The following is a 14446-nucleotide window of genomic DNA, read 5'->3' on the forward strand; positions in this document are numbered from 1 at the left end:
TCGGTAACCCAGGCCACAAAAGGCTGGCTTTCCTGGCCATCTTAGTTCTAAGGCCCGCCTTTCCCGGCAACCTTGGCCAGAAAACCTGGCCTCCATGGCAATGACGTTCTAGGCCGGGCTTTCTTGGGTTTCCTGGCCTGGGAAATTTAAGTCTGAAATGAAACCCAGCATCTTTGACCATGCTGTCCCAGGAAATTAATACATGTTTTGCCTTACATTTGACATTTTTCTCGAGAAAAGAAAAAGCAATGAGTTAAATCAAGGGAATGACAGCGTTATAGCCAAAGGCTGCGCAATAATTAAATGCAAAGTACCTTGTATGCAAAATCTTCCTTAATGGGAATCTTTCCTTTCTTCCATTCGTTACCCTGTGATCCAGCAAGCCGCCAAATGAGCTTATCGCCATGATGGCGGAAACTTTGTATGCGTAGGTACACATTAAGTCTTCCTGTCGTTTCTCCGTGCATGTAGTACCAGAAGGTAAAGCAATTTCTTGCAGGGACAGTGACACGGCTTTTCAGGCAAGCTTTGTGGCCTTTCACTCTCAGGTATGAAGACTCGATATACATAAAGGTACCTGTCTCTGAAAGAATGGTTACATTAAATGTTTACGTTTTCAGTCTAAAGAACACTCCAGTCCAAAGAATGTAAAATCGTTTAATAACGCTAAAAAAAGAGCAAAATGCCGACGGACAAAAAAAAGAACCGGTGAATTTTTGGGCATTTTTTACCACAAATCTATTAATAGAAAAAAGTTTGAAGAGTTCCTCCAAAAACGTTTTTCTTAATATAAATGACAAGGTCGTTACAAGGAAGTTCAGAAAACCACTCCTGTTTAAAGACAATAATAATAATAATAATAATAATAATAATAATAATAATAATAATAATAATAATAATAATAATAATAATAATAATAACAATAATACTAATAATAATATTAATAATAATAATAATATTAATAATTATTATTATTATTACCGTTGTTTCAGCTTCTGAAGTGCATCCAGTCCATAAGAAATTGTTCGCCTTAATCTAAATCGAACGCCTCCATCTTAAATAGCACTAAAGCTTGGTAGTCTGGTCGCATTTTCATGACAAAAAAAAATGCGAACGAAATGTTCGTAAATCTACAATACAGCTGGCCACATTGACGTCTTTCTTTTCCGCGGTAAATTACCTTTTTCGTTATGAACTGAAATTGCCGTCGTCATTGGCTTCAGACTATAATAACAGATCGGGAGGTAAAAGCGACAGCGTAACAAAGAAATGGCTTGGCCAAACTACACCACGACGAGAAATTCGGGCTTCCGAAGAGACTTCAAAATGTGCATGTGTGCAGCGAACATTTGACTGAAGACTACTTTGAAATATTATTCAAATTTAAATGTAAATCAAACACACAAAATTAATGTAAGACATAAATAAAAAAAACTGTTTAATGCTTGAACCGATGTACAATAAAAAAAAAACACACACACAATAGGGATAACGAATCGTACCTTCAATTTTGATGTTTGACTCTGAATCCCTGATCAAGACAACAAAGGTATTCTCTTACGGTTGGCATGACCTCACTGCGCTCACAGGTACACCAAAATGTACCTTGTACTCACTCTTTGTTTTCATTAAAATCTATTTCTTCGGCATGACGGAAGCGCTCTGACTAGGAACGGGACGGTTCGAGGGAAGGAATTTCGACGTGCTTAGCTTAACAACCTCTTGAACGGAATGACAAAACAAAAAGGCGGCCAGGCTACCAAGTACTAATCAAAATGGCGGCGTTAAATTTGAATTTTGAGTTATTTCTGAGACGGATTGCGTATGGATGGGATGCACTTTAGAAGCCCAAGAAATGGTGACAAACTCTCCTCAATGTTCATGGACGGCATAAGAAAATGGAAAATGGAAAGTTCCATTTTAAAATCAAGAAAAATCTTTTCTTATTGTAATTTTAATGTTTTTAGCTCAGTAGTTTTCCTTTATTGGTTTTGGCTACTTTTCGTGCAATTTTCGCACTTTCCCGAAGATTCGGCAAAACACCAGAAATCCAAGATGGCTGCCATTTGGTAATCATGACGTTATAGCGACGTCAGATGGGTTAATGTGAAAAAAAGCAGCCAGTCATAGTCACGGCATGATCGCCAGGAAATGAATGCAAGCTGACTATTTTAATCGATTTTAGGAAACTGTGATTAAATTACAACAGTTTAGACGGTCACTTCATACCAACTAAGACCGCTTCAAACAGCAATCCTGCCGAATTTGAGCATTCAGAACACGAAGCAAACACATGTAAGGAATATGTTCGCACACAAGTCATACGATCAGGTTCAGATTAATCAAACTCCACTCTGGGAACACTACCCGATCCGTGCCTTGCTGGGGGAAAAAGCATTCAAACAAGTCACATTAAACTAGTTTTTTTTACTTGTTATTCGTTTAGAGTCAAGGGTGACGTGCGGCTTCGTAATCGATTAAAAAGGGTAGTAGAGCAACTGACCGAAGCGAACGCAAACTACATATATGCATGGGACACAAACAAAAACGTTGGCAACATTTTTTTTTGACTGACATATTTTTAACTTACTTCCACGACATGGCCCTGTATAATTGGTTGGAGTACAGTTTGCACGTGACTGCCATTTGAAATCCATAGCTGGCTGCTCATTCTCAGGTAACCAGATTCTGTTAACATCTACAATGGAAAAATATAGTTAAAGTGTTTTAATATTTTACTATTTTATGATTCACACATTTTTTTATCATAACACACCCCTTATGAAAAATACGATCATTATTGATATTTAACTAACCGCTGCTCTGTTAGCTCAGTCGGTAGAGCAGTGGACCGCTGTCCGGTGCAACGACAACAAAAACGTCAATTGAAAATCTAAGCTCTTTTTCCTACTACTTCGGGATTATTTCAATTCGTTCAACTTGTTTAATAGGACCGACCTTAATCCAGTTCTGAACAGATGGAACGCAAGGACGCAATGGACGCAAGGGGGATAATTTACCACGAGCAATACGGTAGCATTTTCGTCTTATGAGTTAAAGAGGTTTCAATAAATTTACGTTCGTATGACAACGGAATTAGCACATAACTGCAATCAATCTTCCCCTTAAGAGCTTCCATGGGACAAAGGAAAGTACATGCAATCCCGCTATCTTATGGACCCCGTCCCATAATACTCAAAATTAGGGTAATTTCTTTACTTATTTTGTTCCACATTTTCAAGGATAATTGACGAAAAAGTTTGCGCCACGATATGATTGGCTGTATAGATAACATTTTAACCCAATCCACATCGTACTTTCCTTGTTTGCCTTTGGCGTTCGATGAGCGGGAAGGTTAGGGGTGAGATGGGAGTGTGAAACGGACTCAGGGTGAATGAATAAACGTTCCATAAACAATACCATGTAAAAGTTACCAAAAAAATATATTACAAAAAAAACAGGATTTGATCCAAGCACCTCAATTACTGTCAATATGTGAACGCCATCATATATGATATGTGATTGCTTAATTGTTCTAGATCTTGATTTCAGAAAGATTGCATGGTTCTCGACGTTTGCTTGAAATCATATACCGTAAAATTCGGAAAATAAGCCCCGGGGTTTATACTTTTCAAAGGATTTTTTTTAGGGACCTTTATTTGTAGGGTCGTATACGGCTGTTTCGACAAAGGTTGTCCAAAAAAAGCGTAAAAGCATACGCGACAATGCCGAAAGGTAGTCTGGGAAATACCCAATACCCAGATCTGATTTTCCGCATAGCAATAAACGGTGTAAAACTACCTCTATAAGTAGGTTATCTGGGAAATATCCAATAAATTTCAGTAAAAGGTCAGAATCCATATTTCCCGCCATCTCAAGCCTTTGCTGTAGCATCAAGGCATTATGGATTCGGATCTTTTATTGAAATTTATCTGGTATTTCCCAGACAACCTACTAAGTTCTAAGTTTCGCATAGTTTTAAACCGAGCAATGCAAAAAATATCCCTGTATTAGTAGGCACTACCCATGGGAAACTCGAATATCTCAAGATGCGCAGGACGTATGCGCAGTAACAAAAGTAGGCACCGTCCTTATGGGACACTAGCAAGGGTCCCGAGAGTGTCCGCTCAATACAGGTTTCAATTTCATGACAAGGTAATCCCTCTGAACATGCTAACTTCAAACACGACAACATTGAACTTTATAAAAAAAAAATGTAGTACCGTTCACACCGGTAAACGTCATACCAGTCTATAGTAAACATGGTAGTAAATTAAACGGTTGCTCAAAGTTTAGTGTATGAAATCGTTCGTTTATAAATAGAAAAGGCTTGGTCATAATGGAATCTGTACAGTTGCTTTGATTTACTTTGTATTTGAGGCAGTTCCCGTTTATAAGAATCCGAGGGCTTATATTAGGAGGGACCTATTATAGGATTCTTTCTTACGTTTGGGGTAAATTGGGGGGGGGGGGGGGGTATATTCTTAGGGGTTAAGGCAACTATTAATTGCTTCCTTACTTTTCCTAATTTCTTGTTAACGGTATTGCCTTACCTGTTAGGGTGAGCAAGTTCTTTACCGTTGCCTCTGACAGCACATCATACCAAAACATGAGCTCAGACACTTGCAGGGAATTTTTGTTATAACTGTTGCCTACAGTGATATGTCTACCAATCAATACATTTTTGTATCGATGGACACCTGCTTCACGCTCAAAGTTCAATTGCTGTGTGATAAGTAGCCCATTCTCGTAGTACCTCAGACCCCAGACCTCACTCCATGTGATACACACGTGAACCCAGCCAAAGGGAACGACGGGATTTCGATTCATCACCGCTGACCACAGTTTTGTTGTTGTTTTAAACATAAGGTGATAAGATGTTCTGTTCTCCACCGAGTTAAAATTATGATACAGAGTGAGACCTTCTGCGTTTTTCCATTTTGCTCCAGATGTTATGATGTAGTTTGCCTGATTGTTTTCGTGAGCTTAAGACAAGTAGGAGAAAAAAAAACAACTAATATTAACATCATGTAATACCCTAGTTGTCACTCAAGCCTAGCCATCAAAATGCCTCGATTTCCACTTCACGTTTCCTTAAAGTTTTGAAGGTGCATTCTACTGATCGATCTCTATCAATAAGATTTTATCATCAAGAACATGTTTGGTAGCATATGTATCGATACCAGGGACCACAGAGCAAACTTAAGCAACGACTGGTGAAGGCTCGATTTTTCTAACGGGTCCCAGGAGAAATTTGCTACTTGGGGCTTCTACAAACGCTGTTACAATTAAAATTAAAAATCTCCATAAAAAGGGTTTAGTAAATTGCCACAAATGAAAATTTTTAGTACGCAAAATATCCTTAGCGTCAACGTATAACTGTTTTGTCAAAATTTGTAAATAAATAAATGAAATAAATAAATAAATAAATAAATGAAGACAAAACCATTGACAAATTTACGACTATTGACTCCACTGGAGTCAGTAAGTAAGTAAGTAACGTCATTTTAACTCGGGTTGGTGAGACTGATTAGGCCCCTTAGCAATACAGTCATGCTAATATGCCGAGAAAAATATGAAAATATCAAAAAAAAAAAACAAAAAAACATACATGATGCGGATGCAAAATGCGGATGGCCACATGTACACCAAACCAAAAGAACAACAACAACATCAAGTGAACAAACAAAAAACATTTAATCCATTTCAGTGACCACGCGTTGCGATTTAATCCACAGAATCAAGTTAGAACATAGTTAATTGAGGGACTGGTTAAAAAAATTGCCATGACAACAAAGGTGCTGCAGTTTACATTCAAAGGACTGCTACCGTGCACAATCCTTTGTGTTAACGTTCACAGTACAGTTGACTATATCCAAAGGAACGTTTCTATTCGGGAACGTTTCTATTCGTCATTTGCTCCACTCCAACACATCTCAAAATCTATTGTGATGCGCGCATGGACAAGGGCAAAGATGGTAACGAAAACATATAAAAAAGAAGTTTGTCAGGCTCGATAACCGTTGCCTTTTCTTAACTCAGGCTAGAAACACCTTTTACATCATAATAAGATATAGCGCCACAGGAACGTACTGCCTAGCGGCTTTCCTTTGAATGGGCGACAATTTATGATTTCATCCGTAGAGTAAATAGTTAAAAGCCAAAGTTAGAACCTTATGCAGCATATAAACATCATTATAAGTAATTATAAGTCACTTCAGATTTCATTTTAATAGTCGCCTACCATATATGTATTTGAAAACTTTGACCGCCAGACAGCAAATGCCTCTACACTCGTGCGGTATAAATCTCAAATACTTGGCTCTAAATGGTTGAAATATAGCATGCGTAACCCATTCCGTGGCATCCCAGTCACTGACAAACAACTGAAACATAAATAACAAAATAAAAGTATTAACTCATAGGTCTAGGGAAGATGCCAATGCGTATTTATGCCTACTAAGTTGTATTGCTTTCCATTACACAATCATATTGCTTGACATTGTATTACATAGTTGCACTGTATTGTATTAAAAACCAACCTTAGCACTTGTTCTCAAGCTCTATGTTGTTTTCTTTTCACTCTTTTTTTTTTTTTTTTTTATAAGAACGTCTTATTTTGAGCCTGAAAAGTTCAGGCATTAATTTCTCAAGATGTTGATAAGTTATCTTTCATATTATGTCAATAAATCTATGCTGGCGTGACGAAGACACTTATTATTTGGTTAAATTAGACAATATAGACTGGATTTTTTCACGCATTTTTTTATTTGTATTTATACTGTTTATTCTAAAAATATTTGGTTAGAAAAAGAATGTTCTTAATTGACTCTCAGCCTGGGTAACGTTCTTAGTATGCTCTTAAATTGTAGTTAATCTCAGTCTCAACGTTCTTATAAAAAAAGTTCTCTTAAAAAACAATAATAATAATAATAATAATAATAATAATAATAATAATAATAATAATAATAAGAAGAAGAAGAAGAAGAAGAAGAAGAAGTGTACTCATTCGCATCCTTGTTCTATGCTTCCTAGTAAACCCTTTACATTTTCGTTTTTCAACACAGTAATCTTAACGTGTTTTAACACGATAAAACGGTAACCGTCAATTAAAAGTGAGGTCATGTGGAAAAGTAAAGATCAAAACATTTAAAAAGAGCAATGAGGGTGGGAACCTTTGAAGGTTAAATAACATCGGCATGCTCACTCAAAATCTTTGGGTAAAGACGTCCCTGTTTATTACATCAGGTTATCAATTCAACCAATGAATGTCAAGTGACATTTATAAGACTTTGATCCTGCAAGTTATTTTATCAACAGAGAATGGAACGACCTTAATATCTCTGCTGGGATCTCTTAAACATAATTATAACCAAGCTTTAAACAAGAAGTTCCGCTATAAAAGCATAAGCCCCTCCTTCCTTTCACACCTTCATGGGCGTGAAATGCAAATATAGGTCGTGGCATGTTGCTGACTTTTGCGTTCTCTGAAAAAGTGTGCGTCAAATTTCACTATATCACTGCAGCAATATAAGATAACGTAGTATTTTATTCGGTTAACAGGGTATATTCCGAAAACTGAGGCAGTTTATCAGTAAGGGTCGTAGAAAAATAGTCATGAATGTTGTTCGCCAGTTGTTTGCGCTGTAGATGGTTGATTGACAACTGAAGGTGAGAATGGCCATGCCAGTCCCCTTTCGCTGATGCAATCTTCCCATCTCCTTCTCTGTCTGTGTCGAGATCTTTTTCCAGGTACTTATCTTCAAGCACGGCCTTTTTCTTCCCTAATTTAAATTTTGAACTGTGGTTTTGATTTCCGGAAGCTCGCTAGTTGAATTCTTAAAAAAGGGCAAATATTTTGTGGCGTAGCGAGATTTTGCAAATTCGTTTTTCTTTTCCTGTTTGTTCTTGTCTAAAACTCACTTTGCTTGGTCATTTCACTTTTCGCTTTCTACCCGAATGGAATAAAAATCTTGCCACGAAGATTTGTCGATAGCGACAGTGTGCTTGCAACAATTAAGAAAAAAAATGCATTTTTGTTTATTTGTTTTCGGGTTCGCATTTTACATAAAACGAAGAGAATCACTACCGTGACCGTAATTGGATATGTGTTCCTAATTACCATAAAATTACCATAAAAAATTTTCCTTTAGCCTTTAATTTCTCAGAGAATTATTGATCATTTGAAAAGCCATATCAAACACTCGAAAGTGTGTTTCATCAGTTATCCAAACACCTTGAAGTCGTTTTCAACCCACTTATCAGTGTTTGGATATCGGATGAAAAAACACGCTTTCTCGTGTTTGATATATTACATGAACACAGTATTGCGCCAGGAAACGAGCCAGTAACCACTCCTTTACGAATCTCGTAACACTTTTGGATGAAATTGCCTACCTGTCTTTCTCCATCTTGAGTGTAGTTCTCCCAAGCTACGCCATCGACGCTGTACGTTAAGTAAAAGGAGGTCACAATATCTCCAAGTTTAGACCCTTTCGTAGAAAGCAGGATCACATAGTTCAAAGCATTGAGTCGAATTTGAAGCCAATGTAAAGCATTCGGAGCCTGTCCACACCAAGCTGAATGGCATTTTCCGTCAGGCGGAGATATTGCAAAGGAAGCAGGGCTCAAACAGGCATGACCTGAAGCTGTAAAACTGCTGTTTGGAATCACGGAGGAGTTATCGACCCCAAGATCTGCCGGGTAAAAGAAAAAAAACTCGCACACACACACAGTGACTCAGTTGTATCAGCGCTACACAGCACGACAGTTAGAGTTACGTGGGTTCCCGTTAGCCTAAGGGACGTATTTTTCATCACTTGGGACAAAGTTAGGAAACAACTAATTGTTATAACGTTTAGTTATTTCAAAATTTCAGATAAGGGGAATAAATTATTTTATTAAAGGGAACCTCTACTCTGACAAAAAACTTTGACGTTACATTGTTGGAAACGCATGAATTCTAAATTTTACGTTGAAAAGAAGAATTAACATTCAAGTGTGCTAAAAAATTAGATACGATTATCGTCTATTTTAGCTTTTCTACGCTACGCGCCTCGTTGGCTATCTATCATCTCATATCCAACGCGCGCTCGTGGAATAATTGTTAAATATAATGCACGCACCATACGTATGCTTCGCGCATTGTGGAGTTATACAGAACTCAGTTTGACCAATCACAGTGCTTGCTTGACCCGGGCTATTTTATAAACTCTTATAGACCACAAAAAGACGTCATCAAATGTTCCCAACTCAGCTGGAACCACTTGAACATTATATGACGTCATCTTATGGTCGATCAGAGTATATACTATGGGAAACTGGCATCTATTTATTTTATACAATAACATGGAAAAGGCCGGAAAATGGCGGAATTGATTTTATTTTTCGCTGAGAAGGAGCGCGCGTTACTTCTGGTGTCATTGTTATTGTCTGTACTCTTATAGACAATAGCCATGAGTCTATCAACGCGCAGGAATTTTGACAGTTATTGTAGTATCGAAATTCCTACCTGTGAACCCAGAAAGCGACTCGTTCTTGTAGATTTTAACCCGCATGCAGATCCCGCTGTTCCAGGCATGTGGATGAAGTTTGATGTGCCTGGCATTAATGTCCACCAGTGGCGCTGGATACCAGTCAAATATCTGAGAAGTTAATAGAAAGAGATATAATAAAACAACTGAAGAAAAATCAAGGGGTACATTTAGGGTGCGTTCGATTGACCCTCGTGAGAGGCTTTTGGAGTTACTGAAGTACGAAATAGCTCTTAAGTTATCATGTGTCAGCGAACGTTTGCACAAATTTCTTCCCAAAATGACTTTAAAAGAGAAATCTAACAGCTTTTACCCTCATACTTATACCGGAATACAGTCAATCGAACACAACCTTAGTATCATAGTAGAATCTCGATTTGGCGAAGTGCCTCAAGGGACAAGGCAAATTGGCTCGCTTTAAAGAGGGTTCGTTATGCAGTGGAACTTCGATTCAACGAGCCTGTATATAACGAATTGAATTTCTCGGTATTACGGTTATTCCTCGGTATAACCCTCCAGCCCGGCCTTTTAAAGTTTATGGTAGAGAACTTTGATATATAAACGAAACAATTACCATGGTCTCTTGGCACTTCGTCAAATTGAGGTTCTTTTTCACACTTTATAAAAGACCGGGGTGGAGAATATCGTTCGTTATATATACCGACGACTTTGTTATATAGAGGTTCGTTAAAACGAGGTTCCACTGTAACACCATGTCAGTACTTACTCGATAGCCTATAAGACTTTTGAAAAACAACTTGATAAATAAAAATTTATCAATCACCTTGCGTTTTCATTGATGCACGAAAGAATTTTAAGCGTTTGTTGTTGCTAATTGCCAGATCGTTGAACTTCACCATTATCAAACTGCAATGAAGTCAAACCAAACTGGGACGCTAATGAAACCAAAAAATTGTTTCATCTGGTCGATTCGAAAAGTGACTTCTATTTAAAATTATGCTTAATATAATTCAAGAAAATGCTGTACATGACGTCATCTATTATTTGTCTAAAATGTCATTCGCCGATCAAAAAAAATATAATTGTCCAACGTACATCTTAAAGGCTCTCCAATGCTAAGTTTTTTCAAGAGAATGCTTCTTTAGTACTAGCCCTTTTTCGCTGGGTTAAAAGCTTATAAAACTTTGCTCTTGTTTAGCAACAGTTTTAAGGCGTAATAGCTTGCACTTAATTTTTGGCACATGGTTAATTAAGCTTGGAATTCCTTTAAAATCACACGTTTTCATGGGTCACACTAACAGGTCAACATCCCTTATCCTTGTGTTTATAGTTGTTTCAGGTCAGTTGATATGGTGTTTGTGTTTGTGCTTGAGGATGTATTTGGTTCACTATCCTGCCCAACGGAGTTTGAGCCCGTAGTATGAGCTGCAGACAGCACTTGTTTTCATACGTTATCCCGTGCCTTTACCAAAAGGAAAGGAAAAATTTTTATCTTTGTGCTTGTTGTTGCTCTTTTGCTTTCGCTTGCGTCGAGGCCGTTTTCACGGTGGAAGAAGCATTCTTATGCTTGCGCTTGTATTTGCGTCAGTGCTTGCTTCGCTTAGGCTTAAATGAACACGCTAAACATTTTCCCTCGCCTTTAATGTAGACTTCATGAATTTCCTCTTTATCGGCACAATCAATCACAGAGGGCAGACATGGATGATGTATATAAACTAAGGCTTCTTTTCATTTGCCAGAACTGGCTGGCCAGGTTGGTTGTTTTGGAAACTAAACGCACCAATTCAAAAATTGGCTATATGCTGGTCCTTCGGGTTCCTTCAAATCTGACATATACCATTTTCAGAATGGTCCAGTTTGAAGCCATCCTTGGAGACCCAGTTAGTCGGGTAGCAGGGATTTTCGTGGGCGAAAGTTTACTGTAAGAACGAGACGAGCTCATCTCGTTCTTACAGTAAACTTTTGACCACGAAAATTCCTGCTACCCGACTAACTGCCCCTGGGTTTCCGAGGATGGTTTGAAGCATGCTTAGAGCAATGTCTTCAAAATGGTACACTCCATTTTCAAACTGACTGGCCAGGCTTGTCAGTCCTGACAAATGGATTGACTGATGATTGGTTGATTGAAATTTCAAACACGCGGTTCGTATGGTAGCTTTAAAAGGTACCCAAAATGTCTTGAGTTAAAGTACTTATACACTGGTCTAATACCTGCTGGTTGTTATAACAAGTCCACGACTGCCCGTCATCACTGTAACTGACTTTAAACTTGGTGACATAATTCGTGTCACTGTCGTGTTTCACCAATTCTATTTTGTTGATCTGTTGCGAGGTTCCTAAGTCAATCGCCAACCACCGTCCACCGACATTATTGAAGGGACACCATCCATTAGGGTTGCTAGGGCGTGCCTCATAAGGGGCCATTCTGGTATCCACATATGTTGCGCTTGCCGATGGAGTCAAAGAATTCATTACCTGTTTGTTGACTGAACAATTAACACAAAAGGAAAAACAAAAGAATATCGCGATCAATTCATTTTGTTATTGATAGTTTGATGATTTTGTTTCCGGAATAACTAACAAAAGAATGGAATTGCCTTCGCTTGAACTCAGTAAAAAATGACCGACATAGATGTCCATGTTTGGCCTGACTTGTGAAGAAATCAAATACGTAATGTGGTAAATGAATTCAAAGTGCTATTAAGGGTTTTTTTGGGGACTGGGACGAGAGGCTGCACATGGCGGACGTGCTTCTTTGAGCTCTGTGGCTCAATGAAGTAAAACACGGGATAACAGCAGGAGAATGACGGAGACTAGCCGGACTGTACGTAAAAAAAGTGATCTTAGTAGTGGCAGCAGCGAAGAATCTATAAAATCTCCAAACGCAAAGCGATTTAATGAAGAAAATTCAGCGACTATGGGAGACGTTGCACGTGGCGGTCAATCTGGCCAAAACTTAACACTGGCAACGATATGGGAGGCGGTGAAAAGAATTGAAACTAATACCAACTTAATGCTGGAAGAACAGAAAACTTTAAAAAGAAATTATGAAGAACTACGAGTTAGTCTAGAGTTCACACAAGCAAGGGTCGACTCTGTGGTGAAAGAGAATGAGGAGCTAAAGAACAAGATGAAAACAGTGTCAAACAACTGCGCTAGTCTACAGCAGAAAGCCGTAGACTTGGAGAATAAGCTATAGAGGCTAGCAAGGCGCAAAAGCTCTCCTTAGAGGAGAAAGTAAATGAACTTTCAATAATGCATGACGATCTTGAACAAAACAAAACTGTAGGAATAAGTTGGCGTATCCTGAACACCTTATTCAGTCTATGATTTCAAACAAACACCAGCACCTTCGTGCAAATCTACACCTGACCAGCAATCAGTACGAATTGTTCTACCATTCAAGGAACAAAAATCAGCTGACTCTGTGCACAAACAGTTGAAGAATCTTTGTAAGCTGTTAAACATCGACTTATGCTCAGTCTTCATCTCTCGGAAAGTTGGAGATCTCAAACATAAAGAAATCAAGCCCGCGTTGATCAACGAACAATCAGTTGAAAGAAATGTGATGGTATATTTCCAGCCTGGTGAATGAATGAGAATGATGATTATTCTAGAAAGTGACGCAGGCATACTCGGAAAAAAGAAATCCGAGTGCTCCTATCAGGAGTCGAACCTAAGACCTTCCGATTACTAGTTCGGAAGCTCTACCACTGAGCTACAGGAGACTCGTGGGAGCTAAGGCCATTAAACTAGGTTCATGGGACAAACATCCTGCATACTGTTAGGATTTGAATGTCGAACGTGTGGTATATGAAAGAAATGTGATGGTATATTTCCAGCCTGGTGAATGAATGAGAATGATGATTATATAATCATCATTCTCATTCATTCATATTAATCGGAAGGTCTTAGGTTCGACTCCTGATAGGAGCACTCGGATTTCTTTTTTCCGAGTATGCCTGCGTCACTTTCTAGAATAATCATCATTCTCGAACAATCAGTTGTTTACAAATTTGAATGTGGCTGGTGTGATACCAGCTATGTTGGTTACACGCGCCGGCATCTTTACCAACGAATCGATGAGCATAAAAGATCTGGATCAATATTCAATCACAGCCAAAGTCAACATCCATCAAGAACAATAACATCTAGTATGTGTCACATTCTTAAGGAATGCTCCAGCAAATTTGATTGTCTTCTCTGCGAAATGTTCCTTATTCGTGAGCACAAACCGTGTCTAAATATTCAAAGTGACTCGATAAAAGCAAAACTCTTCACCTAGCCAAATAATAATAATAATAATAATAATAATAATAATAATAATAATAATTATAATAATAATAATAATAATAATAATAATAATAATAATAATAAATGTTATTTAACAAGGGCAACCTCTTTAGCATAAAATGCTGATATCAATAAGGGCCCTGCAAAAAAGAAAAGTGCCTAAAAAGCCTAAACAAGTGGATAATGTAATTCTTCCTAAGAGAGAAATCTTCATATTTTCTTCCCGATGTCGTAAGAGGAACTTCACGTTTTAAAACATGTTCTTTGTCAAATATTAATTTGAACATTTTTGACTAAAATACAGCAAAAGCGCCTTGGCAGCACTGTACTCAGCTAAGCGTAACATTCCTCAGGCCTCTACTGGAGACGATTTTTGCGTCTGAGATTTGGTGAGTCTAGTAATCTCCCCTTTTTTATACAAACATGAACGCTTTTCATATATTTCTTTTGTTGGGTCCGCAAATGAAGTCATACGACGTGGATTTACGTCATTAATTCTGTTGACGCCCCACCTTGGATTTCTTGATTTCCCAAAACCAGGGCACCCAGACTCCAAATAAAACAAGACCAATAAAGAAACGCTATGATGGTATAACAGCTAACATTACGATGATAAACTAATTTGCTTTTTATATAATTTTATAAATCATTTGAGAGAG

General features: G+C 38.0%; 1 protein-coding gene across 1 annotated transcript in view; it reads right to left on the minus strand.

Annotated features, from left to right (window-relative positions):
• LOC146469821 (uncharacterized) overlaps positions 1-11933 on the minus strand; it is a 55138-nt gene extending 43205 nt beyond the window's left edge. The window contains exons 1-7 of the mRNA XM_085122796.1: positions 11706-11933; positions 9512-9644; positions 8398-8696; positions 6245-6386; positions 4554-4985; positions 2591-2698; positions 315-583 (exon numbers count right to left, since the gene is read on the minus strand). Coding sequence (XP_084978922.1) covers positions 315-583; positions 2591-2698; positions 4554-4985; positions 6245-6386; positions 8398-8696; positions 9512-9644; positions 11706-11918 — 1596 coding nt within the window. The 5' untranslated portion in view covers positions 11919-11933. The remainder of the gene's footprint in view (positions 1-314; positions 584-2590; positions 2699-4553; positions 4986-6244; positions 6387-8397; positions 8697-9511; positions 9645-11705) is intronic.
• Positions 11934-14446: the final 2513 nt, after the last annotated feature.

Source organism: Pavona decussata, unplaced genomic scaffold (genome assembly GCF_977016875.1).
Source record: "Pavona decussata unplaced genomic scaffold, jaPavDecu1.1 SCAFFOLD_116, whole genome shotgun sequence".
Classification (NCBI taxonomy): Eukaryota; Metazoa; Cnidaria; class Anthozoa; order Scleractinia; family Agariciidae; genus Pavona; species Pavona decussata.